The 25,026-nt window shown below is 40.3% G+C and overlaps 1 protein-coding gene across 1 annotated transcript in view; it reads right to left on the bottom strand.

The window, feature by feature from the left end:
- Positions 1–463: 463 nt before the first annotated feature.
- The window catches only part of igf2bp1 (insulin-like growth factor 2 mRNA binding protein 1), a 57,508-nt gene continuing 32,945 nt past the window's right edge, over positions 464–25,026 (bottom strand). The window contains exons 3-15 of the mRNA XM_018698446.2: positions 22,692–22,740; positions 18,677–18,728; positions 15,932–15,995; positions 14,719–15,012; positions 14,267–14,401; positions 14,015–14,137; positions 13,721–13,856; positions 11,964–12,086; positions 11,357–11,473; positions 10,126–10,200; positions 9,873–10,004; positions 9,545–9,658; positions 464–7,727 (exon numbers count right to left, since the gene is read on the bottom strand). Of these exons, the coding sequence (XP_018553962.1) occupies positions 7,572–7,727; positions 9,545–9,658; positions 9,873–10,004; positions 10,126–10,200; positions 11,357–11,473; positions 11,964–12,086; positions 13,721–13,856; positions 14,015–14,137; positions 14,267–14,401; positions 14,719–15,012; positions 15,932–15,995; positions 18,677–18,728; positions 22,692–22,740 (1,570 nt within the window). The 3' untranslated portion in view covers positions 464–7,571. The remainder of the gene's footprint in view (positions 7,728–9,544; positions 9,659–9,872; positions 10,005–10,125; positions 10,201–11,356; positions 11,474–11,963; positions 12,087–13,720; positions 13,857–14,014; positions 14,138–14,266; positions 14,402–14,718; positions 15,013–15,931; positions 15,996–18,676; positions 18,729–22,691; positions 22,741–25,026) is intronic.

The following is a 25,026-nucleotide window of genomic DNA, read 5'->3' on the forward strand; positions in this document are numbered from 1 at the left end:
ATCTTGTTTTATATCTTGTCTAGTTTATATCTTGCCTTTTTCTATGTTTGCTGCTGCAGCACTGTGAATTTTCCCACTGTGGGTCTAATAAAGGATTAACTCATCTTATCTTATTACCATCACAGGTGTCTTTAATCTCATAATCCTTGAGCCAGCTGAAATGGAGAAAATAACTCACTGTGTGTATCACACTGAACATGGACAAGAGAGTGGTCTAAAGAGATAAAGGGTCAGGATTAGAAAATAATTGTCAATATTAGCAGTTTTCTCTGATGTACCTGCAACAAGCAGTGTTTAAATGTCACGTTAAGTGCTACTGGAAATATCAAGGATTAATAAAATATATATATTTTTTCAACTTATTCTTCACACTGTACATTTTCTTTCATTAGTCCAGTCTTTAGACTTAAGAGCATTCCAGCGTGATTCTGCACACAAAGACAAAAGGACGGAGACAGAAGGGTCCATTTTCTCATCTTTTAATAACACATTCATATCTATGCTCTGTTTTGTTTACAAGGAGTTTAAAACAAGTGTTGATGAGGACTAAAGGAATCAGGCAGGCAGAGGGTGAAATTCCATATACAGTGAAGACCAAAGGCGCCATCTAGTGGAAGGAGGGAGAGTCAGCCCCTCTCACATCGCATCTAAGTTGCTGGGACATTAGCTAAGAGTCTCTGTATGGCTTCAAGCTGGAGCACATGGAGATCTTAATTTTCACTTTTGGGGTCGAGTGCAGATCAGATGAATCTATCTGAATCCAGCTCAGGGCACTATGAGGAGGACAGAAATGATCCAGCGCCTCCCTCCTTCCACATGCAGCAACACAGTCAGCTAAAACAACAGGTCCTTTTGCTTTTTCAAACAACTCATTAGAAGTGAAAATAGATCATTGATCAGTGTAGCAGGTCCTCACAGGGCGCTCTAACTGTAGGCTTTTCACAGAGAGAAAGAAAATGCTAAATGCACCCAAACACAAGAGATACAATCTGCTGTCATAAAAAAAAAGAGAGAAAAATTAGAAGTCAACCAAAATAAAACATGAGGAATATTTTGAAATTTTAAAAAATGTGTAAGTTTAATGAAATGAAGAAAAAAGAAAATGCAAATTGGATAAAGAAATCTCATTTATGTTGGGTTTTTAAAAGAAGAAAATTAAGAACAAAGGGTATGTTTTTGCCTCCCCCTGTCAGTTTATTATTCCATTTCATAATCCTTTCAAAAACAACTAAGAATGGAGAAAGAAAACAAAATCATCTTTGGAAGTAAAAGATTTTTCCTTTAATAGACTATCCACTACAGTATATGGAGATGCCGCTACCCAGTTATTCATTTACCTATATTTCTTTCGAGCAACTTTTTTTTAATGGTTTTTATTATTTTTGTGTCCATTTTGAAAAAAATTACCATTTACCTATTTTTTTTTCTAAGAGGTAGATCAACAAAACAATTACATGGTTACAGGTGTCAGGCCCCTTGATTCAGAAGTTGAACTCACAGGAAGGGGAGCTGCAGGACAGAGCTCAAAGAGGATCATGGGTAATTTTAGTGGTCCTAGGCAGGTCAAAAACTGTGGCATTAAGTTGTGATACAAAGTGAGCTTACTGACTAGAATCAGCTTTTAACAGTAAATTTGTAAAATATAAACAGTTAACTCTCTGTTATGATTGGCCCTGGACCAATCAGGTTACTGAAAATCCTGCCCGCCACATGAAGAAAATCCTCTTCCCAGCTGCCTTCACCACTCTGCACCACAATGTATTCATATTGGGGTTTTTTTTTTTTCTTTTTTTGTCCTTTTATTAAATTTACTCGTTTTTACAGTCCCATCTGTGAGCTGGAGAGGTAAAATTTATAAATCAAATACCAAGAAATAAATTAAAAAGTGGAAAGAGAAAAAAAAAATTGTGACTGTAACATAGACTGTCCATCCTTTCTGTCTGCACGTCTGTCCTGCTGACTGACTGTTTGCTCTTGTCTGTTTGTAATAAAAGAAAATAAAAGAAACAATCTTCTAGCTGAGTTTGCTTATGTTCTGAGGTAGCGTTCCTAGTTATGTGTCGAGGTTTTTTTGTTTCGTCTAGGTAGCAGGTCCCTCTGCCAGGTCTCTGCTCAGTTTCAAATATGTTGAGACTCTGAGCCATTGCTGCTGAGGGATGGGGGGATACATGACATGGAGGAGTTTGCACTGTTTGACAGCAAACTGTCCTTGCAAGAGTTTGAAGACTGTCCTGTCTGTTTTCTGTCTGTCATCTGTCGGGGCTGAACTACCTGCTGTATGGTCTAGAAAGCAAAGTTCTGCTCTGCTGCCAAAATCAAGAAACTGAGTGAATAGATAGTTTAAAGCCGGAATTTCCAAGATTCCAATCTTTACCAGTGAGTTTTTTTTTTTTGCCCATTAACAGGATATACTTTACAGTGATGCTCACCATGTTCTAAAGCATGCCATAGTATTTTAGATTTATGGGCTTTTCCACTTCTTCCCATGCATTTCATAACACTACGGCTGTCATGTTGCAGACACTTAAAGCTGTAATCATTCATATTTTTATATTAACTGTGGATCAAATGATTATGGGGAAAGTGAAAGGGGTCACTTATCATGATATACCCATAGTCACCAGAGAATAGCAATAGTGCTCACTAGGGACCCAACATGACTTTTTTTTTTTTTTTTTGGCCATGTTCACTGTGATCCATGATCTAACTCCAGAATCAAGTTCAGCTGGTTTTCATAACGTAGTAAAATGAATGAAAACCAACAGATTAACTCTCACAAATCTAAATCTGATGGTATGTTTTAGAACATAAATGATATATGATGTGTTTTAGAAAATGGTCAGCAGTAAATATTTAACAGCAAATTACAATACATGGGATAAAACAGTCTTGGAATAAGCTTGATACAACAAAATCATCGAAGTTTGATTCTTAAATTTTAGTGTGTGGCAACAATATTGTTTTTTGTACACTGTGTGGCACCTCACACTGTCAAACTCTGTCCACTAGCTGATACAACTTATCAATATATCACTCAACTTGCATAAAAAGGACAGTGTTTACTTATGGGTGCAGAAGTGATCCAGATCCGGTTACCTCACAGCAAAGAGGAAAACCAGATGAAACATAAAGATCTACTCATTTCTGTCCATGTCAGGATGCAGGCAAAGATTTACGTGAGCTTCTCTTACTGTCACAGATAGCATGGTGTGTGTCTCAGTTTCTTTTGCTGTGACATGACGCAACAACCTTAAAATGTATTCTCTCTACTGTCTCTACTGTAAATAGAAAAACAAGATGAGAAGAGTTCAGTTCCAAAATGAGATACCACCATGTGAATATAGCAACTTTCATTCTGAAATACAACTGAAGTTATCTTAAGACCTTAAGTTGAGTATTTCAAGTTATTTGCTCAGAATGGTTCTATGCTGCATTTTGGACTGAGCCCCTTCCTGTGTGTTTGGCACAGTTACTGTCATGAACTGGCCTACCTGTTAGTAGTTCAGCATATTTAGTAACTGTTTTGTTAATAGATTTGTGCATTCAAAAACAAAAGAACATAACATTATCAAATTCAACTATTTTCATTTTTCCAAAAAGAGAGTCAGAATGATAGTAAGAAAAAAAAAAGCTGGTTTAAGTAAGAAATAGAAAGGTCTTGAACAGAAGTGAGCGAAACAAACACGGTGGAGACCAGCGCAAGAGAGGGCGAGGGACCCTGACGTTCCTGCCCGCTCCAAAAATGAAATGATTTCTTTTCAATAAAAGTAAATAAAAGCATCTCACTCTTCTCCTAGAGCACAGAGGAGAAGAGAAGAAACAGGAGAGAAGTTGGTGGAATTTAGTTGTTGATCGAATGGGAGGGAGAGGTCTCACTACATCCCGTCCCCAAAGTTTGACCACCTCCCCTCCTTTCTCCCCTCCTCCTGTGCTTCCTTCTCCTCCTCCTCCCGTCGCTTCCACCTTTTTCTTTTAAGAACTGCATCAGGTGTTACAGGAGATTCTCGGTCGTTTCGATAGTTTGACGTTGTCGACATATTTCATCAATTAGTGCAACAATACGTCCCCAGATGTCATATCCAAATAAAGCTTGCTGTATTGTCAAAACTAAATAAAACCAAAAATTAAAATAAAACACATGAATCCTAACCAATTCAAATGGTTGCAGGCTGAATAACAAATCCTAAATGTCTTGGTGGTTGTGAACAGAGCTCTATGGTTTGGAAAGAGGTGGGAACCTGACACCCATGTCAAGCTGTGAAGTTACCACCTCTGGACAAAAATGGAAGCATAGATAGAATAGACTTTTCCCTGTCTGATGGTGAGCTGGTGGGATAGCCGATGAAGGTTGGCAATGTGTATGTTGCCGAGCGCAGGTAAGACAATAAAAAGACTGAGTTATCTGGCAGTGTCCTTCAGTGACTTGGCTTGGCATAATCTTTTTTCTCTCAAAGGCGTTTCCCACTCTGATTTTTTATGCTTTTTTCTCCAAAAATACAAAAGTATCTTGATCACCTTTTTTAACATTTTATGTACAGGTTTAATCTATTATTCAGCTGAGTTATGGTTGTTTTAAACTCTCTTGTTTTTCTTTTTTTTGCTCCCATTTTTTCAAAAGGATCTTGGATTTCTCCCTCCTCACTCAGTTGGAACACAGATAGAGGGCCATAGGTTCTCGTCCTACTTTTTTCTGCTTTTTTACAAGTTTCACCCAACCACATCCCCTGACAAAAATGAACATTTAAAACCAGTGAACACAAACACGCACACACACTTGCCTTCACTTTCACTCTCAATCACACTCACATTCACACACTCACACTCACACACCAAGCACACATGTAGCCAACAGGGAGCATCTGAGGTGTCGTGGTCAGTGCACAGGTAATAAATATTCACATTCAGAAAGTCAGAGCTAGATGTGTGTGCAGGTAGAATGCCCTCTCCTGTGTCCATTTACAGTTATGCTGTAGATGGACCACTGCTGCAGCGTTCAACACAACTCTGATCTGAAGTTCCCAACCTCTAGGTAAGAAAGGTAAAACAGACTGGGTGAAATTTGGCTTGAAAGCTTACTTTCACATGTCCTCTTTAAGGGTGAGAAAACTTTTATCGTTATTTTGAACACTTAAAGCCCTCTCGTAATGTTTGGCGCATCATGATGATGTCATCACAATAAGGCAGGAGAGGAGGGTCCCTCAGGGTGGGCCAGTAGCCACAAGAAAAGGGATTCGCAGTGACTGAATGCGACCTGAGGATGAGTTTGTCTGAATGTGCCCGTCATTCTGTATGATAATCATTAGTTACACCCCAATGATGACATGAGCCCAGTAAAAAGATATCCCAGTGGCATGTTCAGTCACCATGTGCACTTTAGGACCCACTCTTGAGTAAATACCACTCCCCATTGGCCAATTTTCCGTTTCAGTCAACGGCTGCTCCAATCACACTTCAGGAAGACAGAGAGCATGTTTTCTCACCTAAAAAAGGCAAAATGGCACACAACCCATTTCTTCTCAGCATTTTATCTCCCCCCACTATGAAAAAAAACACTGCCTCTTCGTCATCCTGAGCTCATTCAACCATCATCACACCAAAAAAAACAGAAAAAAATTACCAAAGCAACAAGACAATACCTAAAAAAAAATACTTTTTTTCTTAAAAAAATAAAAATATTCAGGACTATGAGCTCTTCTTTTCTTTTCTTTTTTTCTTCTTATATAAAACACCAGCAAGCAAAGAAAAAGTTAGGAATACTGAGGTAACTTTACCCTGAGGTAGGTTTTTTCTTTTTCATTTCTTCTCTAATCTGTTCTAATCTTGGCGAGAGCGTCCAGGCATAGACCCCACCCCTCATTATCATACGCAGGCAGGGTCTGGAGGCTCCGCCCACAGGCCTTCGGCAGATTGGGAGAGAGAACGAGGAAGCTGCTCCCCTTCATTCTGATTTTACCTTCTCTGAGCTCAAGGCAAGGAGCTTTGGAAGACTTCGGCTTTTTGGTTCCCATGCTTGGCCAAGGCCAGCCTCAGACTTTCTTTACTATGACAAGCATTAGAGGCCATGTTTGTCAGAAACAAAGCTGACTTTAATGCAGGGAGGGTCTTAGGAACCCCGGCTGTTTTGAGAATGCCATCCTGTCCAAGACTGGCCTTGAGTACCCAGCACTAGAAGAAGGCAATGAGCAGAAAGTCTCAGACACACCTTGTCTGTCTGTCACTGCAGGAGTTTCATACAGGTGTAGCGAAACCTCACACCTGACTCCCTGCCTTCAATACATTCACCCAAGGGGCCGGGCTAACTCACATATCATATATATATAATATATATAAAATATGCCACTTAAGGTGTGGGTCGCTAGCCAACTAGCATAGCTGCTGGCTGTTTTTTTAAAGTTGTTTTATAATGGTTTTACATGTGTGAGCTAAGCCGCTGCAATAGAACTGCAGGACCAGCTGCGACCTCAGCTCCCCTTACTGTCTCTTGCTGCGCCTTCCGTCACACAGCCAAATGTGGAAGGGGATTCTCAGTACCTCCCCAGCCCCCGGCCTTGTTGTCGGCTACATTATGCTATATTATCACAGACGAGGAACTGGGTAATATACAGATGACCCCTTAACAAGAAAGGCAAGACGGCCAGACGCAGCATTTCTTAACATTGACATGACGATTATATATTTACAACCTCATATTTTCTTCTTTTTTCTCTCTTTTTTTCTACTCTCTGCTATTCAGAGAGCTCTTTAAAGAGCAGTGTTAACATCTGCGGCCCCTCCTCCAGACTCTCATTGGGACAGGGGATAGGGCTGGGTGAGGCTCGCGCCAGACCTGTGACCTATCGCTCTGTGCCACTGCAGCAGTTTCCCTGCTCCCTCTCCCAGCTCCGCCTCACTGCATATTATCAATAATAGCTCTGAATAAAACATTTCTATACATATATCTCTGTGTTTAAAAAACCACCCTTAAAATATAGGACTGACTGCAGATGGTTGGAGAGGTCTCTAGGGGACACCAGAGGGGCAAATGGGCCCCTGCTAGTGTGTCTCAAGAAACACAGATAAGTCCAGCCAGCCTCACCCCTCTACACCAGATCTGAACCCATCTGTGGACAGATGTAAACAACAGCAGTAAGGCTCACCCTACATGGTGAATAATATTGCCCATGTTGTTTAAACCTATCTGAAGCGGGATCTGTTTTAACAGATGAGGAGCTGGCTGCACCTCCTGCCAAGACACACTAGAAGGACACCACCCCTCCATCTCTCCATCCCTCCTTTCCTCCATCTTCAATCAGTGTCTCTTCTGGCCTGGCATCTGGTCTCTGTTCTCAAGTTTCTTTTAATCTTATTCCTCTTTTTAATTCATTTCATCTTTTGATTTTATTCATCTCTCCTCTCTAAACACCTATCTTTCTCTGGCTATCGGGCATAGTCCCTCCCTCTTTATATCTCTCCCTGTCTATCGCTGGGTCCGTGTGTCGCTCTCCTGTATCCGTCCGTCTGTCTATCCGTCCGTGCATGTGTCTGTCTCTCTGTTCGTCAGGCAGGGGTGCCCCACGAGGGTGTGGGGACCCTCACTTCCTGCGTGGCTGGTGGTCCTGAGTGAGACCCTGTGTAGGACTGCCCATCTCTGTGAAGCCCTGTGGATGAGGGCCAGGGCTCATGCCCGTTCCACCCTTCTGTGGTTGTTTGACCTGGGTCAGGATGTCCCGGATTTTCCTCTGAGCCAACTGGAGGACAGAGGAGAGATGAGAATGGTTTGTGGCAAACATTAAAGCTGCACTATTTGAGATTTCACAGTAAAAATATGACTTATCTATACCAGCAACAAACAGAAGACAAAGTTTGTGGAGAGCAAAATAGAGACCAAACAGAATAAATGTTGGACTTCTGTTTGTCAGGTAGACAGACACACAACTTAATGTTACTGATATTAACATTAGGTATTCCTACTGACAGCTAGATGTGTAAATAAGCACTGCTCTGACATGTTGCATGTAACTCTATTAACTCAGATGATTATGGACGTTATTTTTGTTCCATCACAGAGCAGGAAGCAGAGTGGTGCACAGGTGCACTGGTATTTTCCTGCAGCGCACTAAGGTTATATCCTCAACAGCACTGGTTTGGTATCTTGATGACCATGCCTCCCAGTAAGAGGAGAGCCAGTGAGGAGGGGGTGGCGATGCAAATCCAGCAACTTTAAAACCAAGAAATATCATGTTTTGCACAGTCAACCACCCATCAGCTCAGAGCAGGTCAACTGCTCAGTGCACTTCTACTTCATAATGTTGGTCACTTAATTCAATAAAATAAAACAACCCTTTTACTCATTTTGTTCCTTTTTGTTTTTCTTATCTTTCCTATTTTCAACCAGCTGATGTGACAAAAAAGTTATTTAAAAATTATGACATTACTACCAGAAAGACAGAATAAAATTACTTAGTCTTCCTGAATAACAATACAAGATTGTGGACATTTGTATGGTGGTTTCTGTTTCATTTTCAAAATTATCACATTCCTATGGTCCTGAGTCCCAGAGAACAGAGAGTTTCCTCTAAGAAAACTCTTCACAGGATTCCCAAACTGAGTCCTGTATTTAAAGGAAAAGAGTGAAGCAAATGAGATTGGCAATGATCGTCACAACCTCTAAGGCCCAAGCATTACCCAACCATAGCCTGTTGGATGCACCAGAACTGAGGAATATGCCAGTATTGGAATTTTCTGTTGTTACCAAAGATACTATGGCTGCCATAAATACTGGAAATGCTTTGACTCTGTAGGCAGATCATCAGAAACAAGGCAGCATGCAGGTGGTGTTACAGAGCAATGAATGAAACACCTCAAACTTATCTAAGCACCTGAAAAACAAGCATCTGGATCTGTGTGTGTGTGTGTGTGTGTGTGTGTGTGTGTGTGTGTGTGTGTGTGTGTGTGTGTGTGTACTGTGGTATTGAATTTTGTATAGAAAATTGTGGAATTTCAATGGCATTGATACTGATAACCAAATTTATGGTTTCAAGACATCCCAAAAAACAAGACATACCTCATCAGTTGACCACAAACATTTACTATGCCATGCAGGAAGTGACTTAATTGTACCTAAATAACTTAACGCAACCACTACATATGAAAAATGTGGACTATGTAAACCTCAATGTCAATACACTTAGAACATACATTTTGAGGTTTGTCATTAAAATGTGGCAGTAACCTTTCACAGGATGTGAATATATTTTCAGTTCTTTTGTTGATAAAATCACTTATGACCAATGTTCCCCCTAATTTTTCATGTGTCTGAGCATTCACACAAACTCCCTGAGAATTCCTTGGACCACTGGGAGCACCATCAGACATGCACACTGTCGCACACTGTAATTTTATGCGGTACATAGTTTTGCTGTGCGCAGAGAAAGCGGGAGCAGTGCACGATTGCACAGGTGCGCAGCTTAGAGGGAACATTGCTTATGACTCTTTAGTTACATGCTCCTAAACTGCCAAAGTTCTCTGTTTAGGGCCTCATCAGAAGAGAGAGTGGGAGGAGTACCTGGCTAGCGTAGAAATGTCCATTGATCTTGACAATGACCTGGTCATTTTCATCAGGTGTCTGTTCCCTGGGGACCACCACCTCAGCTGCTGTCAGGTTTTGCAGCTCATTCACCTGGAGACACAAATTTTGGTTACTACAGGAAGCAGCAACAACCATGAAGTGGAATGTTGTAGGGTTTGATGGAAAAAACGTGGAGAGTCAGTCTCAGGGTTGAGAGCATAGTGTGTGTATGTGTGTGTGAGCGTGCTTCATGGACAGAATTCTCACTGCGGCAATGAAAGCATGCTATGCAAGAGGAGGAGACTGAGGTGTTAGGGTCACGTACCGTCTTGCCTCCTTTTCCAATGACTCTTCCTGCAGCAGCTGCAGCCATTTTGATGTGAGTCTCAAGTTTGACCTCCTCCTTTGGCCCAAAGAAGTTTTCCTCCTTCAGTTTGCCGTAGATTCTGCCCTGAGCCTGTAGGAGGGAGACAAAGAGGTTTTTGATTTTATTATTGTCTCAGTTGAGAATAAATATTATGTTATTAATCAGTTTACAATGTACTTACACGTGTACAACAATACTTGTTGGTGTTTACCTTAAATTGAGCCTCAGGGGGTCCTGTCACAATCACCATCCTCATTTTAGAGTCTGGAGTTTCAGCTGGGGCGATCTAAAGAAGAGGAGAGAGGAGAAGATACATCACTGACTTTAAAGGGTGTAGATTTGGTTTCAGAAGAGGGTCGACACAAGTAAGTTATGAGTTCTTCAAAAATATCACTGTGCTTTCCATTTATAACTCACATTTTGTTTGACTGATAGAAACCAGGGCAGGTATGTATACAGCAACTTAGACTGAAATTTTGGTCTTAAATATCAAGGGTAAAGACTTGGTTTCAGCTCTCAGTTAGAGTTAGGTTTGCTAATTTAATAAAAGACATTTAAGATGTTTATGAATAGATTGCAGGCAGAATCTCTATCAGCCAATAATCAACAACAGCAGGTGGCAGACATGCTGTATTATAGCGTCATTCCATCTTTTCACAGCTTTTAAGTGTTGATCGAGACACGACAGTGCCTTTTCGGTATTTTTATTTTATCCAAATAACCAAATCAAATCATGTGAGATATGTTTTAATTAACTGAAATGGTTTAGAGTGCTGGTTTTCCACTCTGTACAGAGAGGAAACCACACCCAGCACAAACCAGTGCTGTGCTGGTGCAGTTTTGAAGCATGTTCAGTCTTAATCATGACATGGTGCATATGAAGCTGTGATGCAGCTCTGACGTGACATCTTCGGAGGCCGACTATTCACTAACTGAGAGAGGACATTGTGACATGATTGTAGTCTTTATTTTACAACACTGAGGAGTCACTGCAGTCAGAACTAACAAGTGCAGTTACACTTTGATCAAAGTTACATTAATCTTCTTTATAAAACACTCTAAGTCCTGGTCTGAGAATTTTTTGACTTACAACTGATACCTAATATGGAATTAGCATTACTACAGGTCTGTATAGTTTAATCAGCCCAGAGTAATGTGTGCAGAGCAGAGTACCTGGTTAGGTTTAGGCATAAAATGACAAGGTTAAGTTTAACATTGCTTGTGAAAGAAACAATGATAACTATCAGTTGCAAACATCTCTTGTATGAGGGTTCTGTGCTTGGTTTTTGCTCTGTATACTCCATCTACTCCACAGATGTCATAAATTACTATGGCCACTAGATGTCGCTTCACAAGAGGACGTAACTGTGGGCAGTAAAAAGCTGCTGTACATATGTGGTTGTGTTTTTCAAGGAGGACAGTCTCACTGGTAAAGTACAGACCTTGATGGAGGCCCCAGCGAAGCGGCTCAGCTGTTTGATGTGCTGTCCCTTCTTTCCAATGATAGCTCCCACTGCCTGTGCTGGGATGTATACATGCACTGTCTCCTGCTCTGGAGCCTGAAGACACACAAAGCAAAAAATGTTATGATAGAACTTCCAGTCAGTATTTAAAATACAAAGAATTTGTCCTGATTGAAGAGTGGTGATATTGCTAAGCAGCTGGTGTATATCTATGCTCTAGGTCTCTACAGTCAACAAATTAAACGTAGACAACTGACTCCTTAAACTGGTAATCGGAGTATGAAGAATGATCAGGTGACTGACATATAAAACACTGCAGTAGTTTTACTTCCTGATGTCTGGACACAGTGGGCACCACAATGCTGCTATAGGCTGAAAATCGTATGTCTCTCTCAGTGTCATTAAAAGAAGAACAACCAAAAATGTAGTTTGGTGGTCACATATGTTTGGGTATTTCAGAGGGGCTTTGAGAAGCTTAAGAAATCCACAGAACTGTCCAGAGAAATAGAGAGAGACTGATGTTGCCCTCTGGTGGTTTAAAGTAACTTCTGTCTCAGGGAAATTACATTTCCGTAAGCATTCTTACCCCAAAGCAGCCATAGGGGGCACCACTGACAGCATTTCCAGGTGGAGGTGGGGGCATATTGGAAGAGGAGGGGAAGAGGCCCAGGGCACCCAGGTTGAGCCCAGGGATCAGGTGGGTCTGTTGCTGTGGAGAAGACACAGGTTAGAAACCATGTGGAGGTGTACAAGTGTGGGAAAATCATATGTTTCAGTTCTCATGCCATCTAAAGACTTAAGGAACGCTTGGAAAAAGGTCATCAGTGATGTAAAGATGATTTAGCAGGGCTCCAGACAGTTCTCCAATTTTTAGAGACAGTGTGACTAAATTCTACGAGTAGGAGCACCATTGCAACTTGCAAATATGCCCCCAACCCCGTTCTAGGGTCAGGTCCAATGTTTCCTTAACATTACTTTATTTGTGGCGGCCCATTGACCAGCACATATTGATTTCCTGTTCACACTGCTCTGTCCTTTCTGTCTGGGCCACAGTTGCAAAAGCAATGAAATAAAGTAGTAATATACCAGTAATTATATGACTGATAAGGGTATGGATAGATAAAGAAAAATCCTAGTCATACCAATCCCTGCAGCTGGGTAGTGGCATTGCTCTGACTTTGGGAGGACGAGCAAATCACAGATCAAATGCCTTCACTGTAAGCCTTGTTTAACCAGTGATATTTTTATTTTTAATGGCACACAGTGTGATTACTGTGTAGGGTTTTTTATTTTCTCCTATATTAAAGTGCAACTTAAATCATTCATGTAGATTTTAATAAAACTTTTTCCTTTAAAACAAAACAACACATTATTATTTCTGTGAATTAAACACAGTTAAGTAACACAGTTAAGATGGAAAAATATGAATGTGTTTGCACTGAATGTAGATTTAAGCAGTGCTCCTAACTTTTAGGCTGGTGTTTGTAACATCTGCAAAAGAGCAAACCTCAGTTTCTTGTGCATAGAGAAACACAAGTATGTGGCATTCTGATTTAAATAAAGCTTAGTGGTAACTTGATCACGAAACATCCACCCATCCATTATCTACACTGCTTGTTCGTTCAGGGCTGGAGCCTATCCCAGCTGACATTGGGTGAGAGGCGGGGTACACCCTGGACAGATCGCCAGTCCATCACAGGGTCAACATATATAGACAAACAACCATTCACACTCTCATCCACACCTATGGGCAGTTTAGCCACCATACCAACCATGTCTTTAGACTGTGGGAGGAACAGGGAGAACATGCAAACTCAGAAAAACCCTGGGCTCGAACCCAGAACCCCTTGATCATGAAACATTTTTTTTTAAATTCTGATTTGATTATTTTGATCATCGGTATTTAAAGGAATTATTCCAAAGGCTCAGCTTTTAACAAACTGCCTATGTGCCTCCTTAGAATGCATTTCAACTGGATCATGTTCTCTCTGCTTTTTCATTGCAAATTTGTGTTAAAAGAATCAAGAAACATTTTTGTTTCAGTGACACTGGAAAAATGCAATGCAATTGGAGGCGCTTCTTCACCCACATAGGATTATAATTCCATTTTAAACATGTGGTTGCATATTTGTATCTACCAAGGTTAAGACTTGTTTTTAGGGTGAGGGTTTAGGTTAGGGTTAGGCATTCAGTTGTGATGCTTTAAGGTTAGGGAACGCATTATGTCAATGACAGGATCCCACAAAGCCACAAAGATAGATGTACAAGGATATGTGTGTGTGTGTGTGTGTGTGTGTGTGTGTGTGTGTGTGTGTGTGTGTGTGTGTGTGTGTGTAGACTCACATTCATAGCAGCAATGTCATTCTCATAGGCCTCTCTGACCTTCTTCATGATCTCCACTTCAGCCTGACAGCAGGCTTCAATAGAGCCTTTAACTGTGATGGTTCTCTCTGGATTGTATAGCGTCAGGTCCTGGAGACTGTACAAATCATTGGGGGGGGGGGGCATTATAAAGTGTAGATCTTTTTCTATCTTATCTCATAAATCACCTGTCAACCAAAACTAATTCACATGGTTGGACGTAGTCTTTGAAAGTGACAGTCAGAGAGTCGGAGAGCATATGTGAGTGTGTCTTACGGGGAGATGGTGATCTTGGTGTCCGTGTCCTGCTCGACTTTTTTCAGGTTGCGTCCCTCCTTCCCAATCAGGCGCCCAACAAAGTTGTTGTGAGCTAGAATCTTCAGAGGAACTTCTTCAGCACTGCAAATCAAACAAAATGTTCCTAGATTTCACTGGAAGATGACACTTTATTAAGGTAACTGACAACCAAAAAAAGTAAAAACTGTGTCCAGCATCATGTTATGCTTGGTGATAAAGTTTTTAACTTACGTCTTGGTGTCTTTAGCCTCCTGGTGCATGATGTCCAGGATCATGCGGCAAGCAGCTGAGCAGCCCTCAGGGGTGGAGTGGATGCTGATTGGCTTCTCAGCAGCACCTGCATTCTCTTTGCGGTGTACATCGATCCTGCAGTGATGGGAAAGATTATGACCGATTTATTAAGTCACCTTCTTCACCAGCCCGATGGCACCTTAGCTTTTCTGAGGCAAATTAACAAGCCAACATGTTAGCTTGTGCATGTAACTTTCTCTTTGGGTACTCCAGCTTCCTCCCACAGTCCAAAGACATGCAGGTCAATTGGTGACTCTAACTTCCCTGTAGGAATATCTGTTTTTGAAGATAAGTGACTCAAGTACAACAACAGGAATATATATATACTGCGGAGTCTGCTGCATTACTGTCGGATATAAACAGTAACACGCAGAGATAAACTCTGCACTCACTTGCTCTGTGTCTGCTTGGTGATGTTGCGAATGGTTGCTCCCTCTTTGCCGATGATTGCTCCAACATACTGTGTGGGTACCAGCAGTCTCAGAGGGATGTCAGCATGTGGAGGTTTGGCAGGCATCCCTGAGCTCGGGGACCCACCACGGGGCCCACCACGAGGCCCATAACCAGGGCGCCGGCCATTGTCAGGACCCCGCTGGCCTCCCTCCAGCTCAGAGATGTCATCGGGGATGTAGGAGACGCGCAGGGCATTGTTCTCAAACTGGTATCCATTCAGCTTCTGGATGGCTCTGAGAGGGACAAAGCATGTGAGCACAGGGTCATGTACAGCATGAAAGTTTTATATTTTAAATTTTATATAGAATATATTTATGCTGCACTTTTTTGAGTTTGCTACTTCATATTTCTACTGAATGACACTTTAAAGGCAAGTGTACATCATGTACTTTTTTATTTCACTGTATTTATCTGACAGCTATAGTTATTATTTTGAACAGCCTTATTTTGTGTAAGTTGTTACTAGTTGTTGTATATAATCCACTAATAGAATATAACACTCTGATATGGACTGGATGTTCCCTAACTGCCTAATAGGCACTTTTACACTTTCAAAACATCCATCCATTCTATACTGCTTATCCATACGGGTCACAGGGGGGCTGGAGCCAATCCCAGCTGACACTGGAGGAGAGGCGGGGTACACCCAGGACAGATCACCAGTACTTTCAAAACATTCCTTGCTATATATGAAATTTTATATGCAAAACTTTTTCTTGCAATGGATCTGTTTTTTTTTTTTTACAGTATAGAATAGAATTTATTTTAATGTAAGTCAAATGTTGTAATACTTCACCATTGCAATGACATGAGATGAGACTCACAAGCACAGCTCATGGTATACATTGCAGTTACTTTAAATGACCACTAGATGTCACAAGTGGAGCGCAGAACATAGACTGCATTTTGAACTTATTTATTAATTATTATTGTTATTCTTTAAAATGTCTATACATATATACAAATATACATGAGACTGTATATATTGTAAAAGGTATGAATATGCAGATCCAGCTCGAACACACTTTTTCATATTGTGTAAAATATCAAATGAGGAGTTTGGCTTTAAGATATAACACAGTGAACGTAAGAGATTTAGTGGAAGAGACAGAGAGTGTCAACAGGATATTGAGGAAGGACAGAGGAACTTACTGCCTTGCATGCTCCCGGGATGCATATGTGACATTAACCACTGCAGTCTCACTGTCTGTGTTCACTGAGAGAAAGACAAGAGACAGAGACTTCTTAACACATATGTTTGTTTAATTATGGGTTTTAAAAAAAGGTTATCTGAAAGTTGATCTGGGTTCACTGGGTAACCACAGCTATGGTAAAATCACTGGCATTTTGCAATGATTTCATGATCCAGTTATTATTGCTAAATCAGATAATTGACTGCTGTGGAAAGACGGTTCATCCCCACTCTGACTGAGATGCTGATTTAAACTCAACGGTCACTGGCAGACATTTTAATGGATCAAACAAATACACATACTCTTCTTCAGCTCTTGACTTGACTACAAAAGCAGCCAGCAAATAAAAAACAGACCTTACTTCTAATACTTTTTTTCAACCATAGTTCATTTCACTGTATCAAATTAAATACTAGTTGTGATATTGCCTGTGGCCACATATGATTGATTACATAGTCCTGGATCAATGCAAGTAGAGATATCTGCCTTGATGTAGGTCTAGAGGCCAAAAGCCTGGCTTTATCATTCAACCAGGAGCAGGGCCTTTGTTCTCTCCATGTTTGATTTTTTTTTTTTTTTTTTTTTTTGGCCTCCTTGCATCTTAAAATCAATTCGACTGAAAATACTTAATTTGTCCCTAAATTTCATAACTCTAATGGCTTCTGGAATAAAACCAAGTTTTATTTGTTTTATCAGGCAAGACACCACACACTGCTGATGGTATTAGTTTCAGCTGGTCACTGATATCCTTGCTGATTAAGGTTAAGTATGAGGCTGTGCAAGGGATCTTGGTGTTTTTCCAAACATCTTAGGGTTGAGGGTAACAATACCTTGCAATCCATCCTTGTCCTCTTGACAAAAGGTATTGAAAACTAAAAAAGTATCTTGTACCAGTCCACAGATTCTTGCATTATAGGTTCATGTGATTAATCTGCCTGATGGAGGAGATTGAATAATAATATACAGTAGTAGTAATAGTATTGTGTTGTGAGGACAATCCTTGAACAAATGGGATATGTAGTCTCAATAACATGTTCTGGTTCTACACCAGGGTATCCACTGAGTTGGATTTGTCTGGAGCACTTCCACATGTAGGCATTAGGGAGGTTTTCTGATAAAACATTCAAACCACCTCAACTGGCTGCTTTCCTTCCAGCTAATTCTTCCTCCCTTCCCCACGCCTCCATCCACCAGCCTGTGACCTGGAAACTGACCAAGGTCCACTATCACTGAAGGTCATCCCTGAAATGTGTTTTGAAGGAGACGAGGAGGGAGGAAAGAGGAGGCATCCAGAGGAAGCATGGGTGTATCCCTTTTACATGCTAACAATACCTACTTTATTTGAAACAGTTTAATGATTTCTCTGATCTGACAGGACACTAACGTATGTAATGCATAATTGCAATAGAGCATACTATATTGATGGAATGGTGGAATAACAACACCAACTTAGGCTCTTTTCCAAGTATGTTAGTCATAAAATACATTTCTTAGATGGCTGTCCAATTCATATTTTATGAATAAAATATAAAAAAAATTACTTTTCCTTAATCACCAAAAAAGCTTTTCTTTAGTCAACTGACAAAAAGATCATAATGATTGGCTGCTTTTCTTGTGTCTGTCTCCTTAGGTGAATACATTGAAGACTGCTGGTTGAACAAAATGCATTTGATGACATCATTTTGGGCTTATCTTAAGACAATCAGCAGATTAACTAATAATGAAAATATTCATTAGTTGCAGCCCTGCTCTTTTTATTTTTTGTTCCAAGTTCACCCTGGTTCATTCAGGAAACTCTGTCCCAAACATCTGCACAGTCACAGTTATTATCAGTCCTGTATTATCTGTCTAAGCCTAGAGAGTATTAAACTTGCTGTACCAGCTCACTTTTACTAATTATAGATTTTTTTTTTATAATTCATTATTATCAGAATGACCCAATAACTCTGTGAAAAGCCTCCAGCGCTGACAGTAACTAGAAAGAGACATATTTCCCCTGTATTTGTTTCAATATTCAAGATTCAGTTTAATTATCATTATGCAATGTAGTATAATTATACATTTAAGATCTACATTTTAAAATTACACATTTTTATTTTATTCCAGATAATGTTGCCCCCTTTTGATTCCTCTACTAATTTTAATTTAATTTAATGTCTAACAGAATTACAGATTTCCCCCCCCCTTATGCTGCTCACAAAATACAGGTTATATAAATTAATGAATAAATAATCAAGTCAGAAAAAGAAAATGTCTCTGCATTGACTCCAGAATGAGGTTTCTTCCTCTCCACTGTCACCAAGTGCTTGCTCATGGAGGGAACTGTTGGGTTTCTCTCTACAATATCACAAGGTTTTGACCATACACAGCAAAGTGCCTTGAGATTAGACTGTTAGTTAGTAAGCCTAATGACACCCCTTTGCATGACCTTTGTGTATTAAAAGTCTGGGAAAATGTGAGAATGAACACAGCAGTTACCACCCTGCTGCCACTTGGGGACAGCAAAGTGCCCTGTTTAGTCACAGTATTGCACAAAGGGAAATGCTTAAGCTCCTTACATGTTTGTACTACTCCTCTTTGCAGTGTAGGCATGTAATGGGGTGTATATATGGGAGAAGTCACTGGTGTACACGAATCACAGCAAAGATCAGGAGGTTTGGATGCAAGCTGGAAGTTCTGTGAGTGTGACACTCAGAAGTCTTACCTTGTTCACAGTTCTCTACAGTTCCACACTGGGCCAGCAGACCGTCCAGCACCTGGCACAGAGAGAAAGGAAGAAAATAGAGGAAGCAAGAGAGAAAAGCAAAACAGTCTCATTCATGTGGAAAAGGCAAACAAAAACAAGTAGAATAAACAAAAAGAAAATGCAACTGAGCATGAAGAGAAGAGTTTAGTTGATCATCCTCTATTCTGAGCCAGGTAAATACATTCAAATAAGGTCTTGCAAGACATGAGTCTTGATTTGATCTTGCAGTTTGGTCCATCAACCTTACAGGGAGCAAACAAACAAAAAATCTAAAAAATTATATCCATTGTAAGAAATAAATGCACATATACTTAGAAGATCAATTAGTTGGAAACTAATTTGACAAATGATGCTAACACCACAACAGTGGTTAGCACTGGTTGCCTCACAGCAAGAAGGTTCTAACTCCAAACTGTGGTTTGTCCAGAGCTTTTCTGTGTGGGTTTACATTTCCTCGTGTGTGGTTTCCTCAGCTTCCTCCTACAGTCAAGGTGTGAATCATTGTTTGTCTCTATCTCAGTCTAGTCCAAAATGTCTCTTTTAGCAGTTTGATAGATACAAGCCTAAGCTAACAGGCTGTTTTCTGAAATGCTAATTCTAGGCTAAAATGTATTGTTGCTTGTGTAAAATCATGGTCCACACTAGAAGTTATAATTAAAAACTGTTAAAGGTTGATGACTTAAAAGCACTGAAGCACTCAACAGCTCCAGTTTGGAAGGACACCTATTGTGTCAAATGTCAGCACAATAAGTGCTGAGATAGATTAGAGCTGTTATTACCACAAACATTTTGTGTAACAAGGCAATGTGTGCAATATACAAATACTGTACAGGCACAATACACACATACACAGTTTGTGTTGTCAAATATGTTGTGCCTAATTATACATATAACATCTACATTTTAAAATTACACTTTTCTTTTCAGAGTCATTTTCTGACTTAATTATTCAGGTATTTTTGGGATGGCCTGACATCGTATTCATTAAGGCTCAGAAGCATGCAAATGACACATTTCAGTCAGCTCTGTGGTGAGATGTCGCCCTCATGTGGACACAGTTGACAGGATCAGCGCAGCGGAGATATGGAAAAAGAAAAGGAGAGGATCCTTCACATTCAGATGGAAACATACACAGATAAAGAGAGAGAGAGAGAGAAACTCCTGCAGGCAATGTGCCACATCCTCACAGGAACAATAACACTACACACACAGCAATGCACAAAAAACACACCACGTGGAGCCCATTGATCCCTCAGCATTCCCATCTCTTGCATTCAATGTTGTTTGATGAATCAACAGATTAAATTAAAGCAGAGCTGGACAAGAGGTATTTTTTCCAATACATAGTATTTTTGGTTGTTGTTGTTTTTATGTTTTTTGTGTTTTGTCAGCAGTCTACTTGGTCCTCCGACCCTGTGGAAAAACCATGTTCTCCATTATTATATTCTCTTATAACAGTACAATAGCCTGTGGCTGCCACATAAACACAAAAACTGTCTGGACCAGCTTGGGTTTTATTTAATTTTGGTATGTTTAAACTGACGAAAACACACTGTGAGTCAAACACTTAATAAACTGTTTCCTTCCTCTAAAGCTGTAGCAAAGTGTGTGCAAAAGGTTGCTAATGCGTGAGTCAGGGAGTGACAAAAGTGAAAAGTTAAAGGGAATGTTTTAAAAGTGGCTTTATTGCAGTTCTTTCCCAGTGCAGTGACTTTATCCAACAGTCCAGTCTTTCTTGTAGCTCTACCAGACTAAAACATGTTGTCAGTGTTCTAACCAGCAATACTGACGGGCATAATGCTTCATAAGGTGTATACATGGAAGCAAAGAGAGGTCTTAATTCTTTGAATCTAAAGCAACTGACTGCTTAATTGTGAAAAATGATCATTAATACTAAAACATAATTATCACTGAACTGGGAATTGGAATATTTACTTTGAAAATGTTATCTATCTGAATTTATGTGGTTTGACTTACCTTCTGTTCCCGCTCAATTAAAAAGAATAATTTATTTTCATTTCATTTTTTTCTTTGGGTTGAAAAGTATAATTGTCCCCCATCCCTACTTCCCCTCCCCTCATTCTTAAATTTTTTTTTTTTTTTTTTTTGTCAACAATCTATAAATATGAAAAGAATAACATCAACTTCATTGTATCCTCCTGACTTTGTGTGACTCAAATCCTTCTGGTCTTTCTTCACTTTCATATCAACAGTGTTGTTTTGGCTGTGCATAATGCTGCTGCACAGAACTGTATAGTATGTCCACAGTGTGTGTTTATAATATTCATATCTCTTTTGTTTCATTAGTGCATTTGAGTTTCAAATTGCATTTGTCTGAACTTGTGTTCTCCAAAGTAAACAGCTGTGTTTTAGAGTGGATGATGCAAGCACATATCAATGATCAGGGCCTTCATCACCCCCCTGGACTCTCTGTTTTCCTTAGGATACACAGTCAGTTTTGTGCAGTTGTTAAATGTTACCACAGTTGGTAGATATCCAGCTGGAGACATCACTGCAGCAATTAGCCACCAACAATCAACTGGTGAGGGCTTATAACAGTCAGCCCTATGTGTTGACCAATAGATGACTACTGGTATTGGTAGTTTGATTCCAATCACTGCAGAATCATCTTTCAGCTGTGCTGTAACCTGCATCTTCAAATAAATGGCACTCATTTCCACATAAAGCTCAGAGTGGTCTTTAAAGTGAGCCTTTAAATATATACTCAGCAAGGTTTGTGTTTCCTAACCCATGATTCATGGTCATCCCACTGAGCTGAAGTCAAATATGACCCACAAACACCACACACACATGAACACATGCCTCAAGGTGTGCAAATATTTGCAATGAGGTCAGGTTCAAACCTCCCAGTACCAGGGGACACTGGAGTGAATTCTTAAGGTGCTTTCAGACAGCCAGTGGTTGGTGCCACTACCTGCATTGTTTTCATTGTAAACATGGCAACACATAGGAAGAGCAGCTAATGTTCTCTTGATCAACTGTTCTTGGAGATCAAGATGGTTCAGCTTTGTCAACTTGCTGCCATTGCAGTGTGACCATGGCAACTACAAAAACTGCAGAGAAGGAACCTCTACAGAACCTTATTTTCCAGGACCAGAGGAAGCAGCAGTCTGTAACGGCAACAGCTTGTTGTCTGAAGGTACCTAGGCAGCTATTACATCTATCTGAGCCAGTTCAGAGCACTCATGTACAGTTCAGATTTTTTTGGCCATAATTCTGACAATGATGCTGTCATAACACCTGCTTTATGCTGCACATTGGAGCTGATAAGGCTTGTATTGGCAGAACTCTGCAGTTCAAAGACATGACCTAGACTTCTGTTGTCTGAGTTCATTGGTTGTACAAATTGTGTTTTTGCTGGCCATCTTGAGAATGAATTTTCACTGTATTTTACCACACTAAGGCTCTCCTTAAACTCAGAGTTTGCTGCTCAGGTTTGTTCACTTCAGTGCTTTGTCATGCAGCAATACCAGAAAGATCTATACTTCCAAAAGTTTGCGGATTCTACAATAACTCTTTCCTTGACGCTTGTGCTAGAACTTTGTAAAGTAGTCTGAAAATAACATACCCACTAACTGCTTACTGTTCTTGGTAGTTGTTCTTGAACTGTGAATACAACCATGGATCTTGTCTCTCCTGGGAGGCACTGTGACTCTATCACGGGGGGGGGGTTACCTAATAGTATTTACAGGTGGTATAAACATCTGCCTGTACTTGTGTTTGGTCAACTTTGAAACACAAGGTTTTGTTATAAGGTTTTGTCTACACAGACACCAAAGACGCCTCAGTTCACTCAAGACAATCAGTGAAAGAAAAACTACTTATGCAAGGAGGTATCCCCAATTGACCTGTTAAAAAAACTCTTAGACAAAAAACAAACTTGGTTTCCTCATTGGAAGCCTGGCACAGTAACAGACAGTATAATTAATGTGAAAAATAATTAGGAACTAACCTCCCATTGTAGGTGAGGTGGAATGTTTCTGATCTGCAGTTTCCTGGTCCTGTGGAGAGAAAACAAAGATGATATTAGCAAGATTAAAATCACATTATTTTTTTTTTAGACTTGAAAGAAACAAGTCTTGTGATATAAACAATCAAGAAACACAACAAACTTCATCAGTTCAGTACATGAGACATATTGTGTGTGAGAGTGTGTTGAATCTGGACACTGATGACAGGTAGAACACTGTCACAACTGTTTAAGGCCACGGGTTTGGGGATGACAGAGTGAAAAGAGGGGAAACCTGAACATGTCTTGAAAGACAGAGACACAAACAGGTGGGAGGAGTCTGTCTGAAGTAACTTCCACTGATACAAATAAGAAACGCAAAATGGTGTGCATCCAGCAGCGACATGAGCCCTGTGTATCACACAGGACAATGAGCATGGGTCCAACTATATCTGACCTGACTATCACTATTCAGTCTACAACCACAACGCTATATACATCACAGCTCAACAACAGCACCATATTGTACTAAAACATCTGCTGTGTCAAACATGGTTAATTGTGTGTTGAGGTAATTAACAGTTACCATAATCCTAACTTTTCTTTATAATGCCAGCATTAAATTTATTGGATAGTTCCAAAGTCAGATATATGTCAGGGCCAAGCATTCACCAAGCACTTCTGATCAAATATACTAGCACTGTTACTCCAACAGAAATAAAATAAAACTCAGATTAACATAAATAGACACTTTTTATTTCAACTCTTATTTCTATCACATTTGTCTTAAGGGCAACACGCATTGACAGTGGCTTGCATCACCGCCCAACTACCATACATTCAACCCCTATTGAAGGTATGGAGACACATTTTGTATCATCCTAACATATCACCCATGAGGTCCTGCTGATATCCATACACCATCTGTATCACTGTTTCTTTAAGCCCTGATCGATTGTTAGAAACATCTTGTTCTTGGCTGCTTTAAGGGTTTTGATTCTGACATGACCACTGAAACATCTTTGCAGGTAGGTGGGGACCAGCAGGGCCACATCATTTCCAACACTATGTCTACATACCCCTCATCCTCCGTCCCAGCCCAGCTGCTTTAGTCTGCTATTATGGGGCTTGAATTCCAGTTGTTTGAGAAAAAACACTGAATCAAAAGCAAATAGTGGGATGTTGTCCTGTCCAACCAGCCAGCAGAGGAATATGGATAAAAGGGGTGTATGTGTGCAACTATGTTTTAATTCTCTAGTTTTGCTAATAAATATATTTGTATCAGTTTCTGCGTTTGTGTGTGTGCAGGTTTGGTAATGTACTCTTGCTGTCATCATTGTAACTGTCTATTTGTATATGTTTTCTCACTGTTGCATATAAACACCCTCAGTAAGGACCATCCTGATTCACTGTAGCAGAAAACTAAGCTGCCTGATTGAGAGGGCTACAATGGACTCAAGTCCCACATAAAATAGAAAACTTTTTAAAAGGTGTGTCTTGGTGCTTGAACAGAGTTACAACTAAATGACTCGGCTTTGAAACACAGGACTGTTTTTGCATCTGTTGGATTAATGCTTCATCTTTGACCCTTGACCTACTTACTGAAGCTGCTTGTATTGAAGAGAAGTGAAATATTCTGCTGTGGGCCTTACTAAAATCACTCTAGATAACTTAAATGTAGTAATATGAAACAGTGCAGTGTCCCATCTTTTTCACCCATTACCTTCTTTACCACTCCTTATCCAACCCCACACCCCACCCAAATGAGCATCATTGGCCCTTAACCCTAACAACAACCAACCCCCCATCTGCAATTCCCTGACCAAACCCCCAGGAGGCTCCAGCACAGATGAATAGTCTTTTGTGCATCCAGAATACCTGACAACCCCCATCCAAAAAAATGGAAAAGCCCTTTGATCCTCAATCAATGCTCAGCTACATCATAACTCTACCCCCAACCTGCCAAGTACACATAAAAACAGCCTCTTTCCCCACACCTCCACATGCATACCTCCCACCATACACACCAAAAAACCTCCATGACCCCACTACACACACACACACACAAAGTTCTACCTAATCAACATATCAACTCCCCATTATCCTCTCCAACACCATTCCAAACCATCACACCACACACATCCCAACCCCCACCAAGCCAACATCGGTGAACTTGTTTGACCCCTACCATCGCCGCCTGCCAACCCACAGACTGCCCCATTGGCTGAAACCATGGCAACAGGTTAGGAATGGGTGGAGAAAGAAGGTGGATGGGTGGATGGACAACAAAACAACATGCTTCACATTTACTTGAGCGTTCATTCACTCATCTTTTATC

Source organism: Lates calcarifer, linkage group LG11, assembly GCF_001640805.2.
Source record: "Lates calcarifer isolate ASB-BC8 linkage group LG11, TLL_Latcal_v3, whole genome shotgun sequence".
Classification (NCBI taxonomy): domain Eukaryota; kingdom Metazoa; phylum Chordata; class Actinopteri; family Centropomidae; genus Lates; species Lates calcarifer.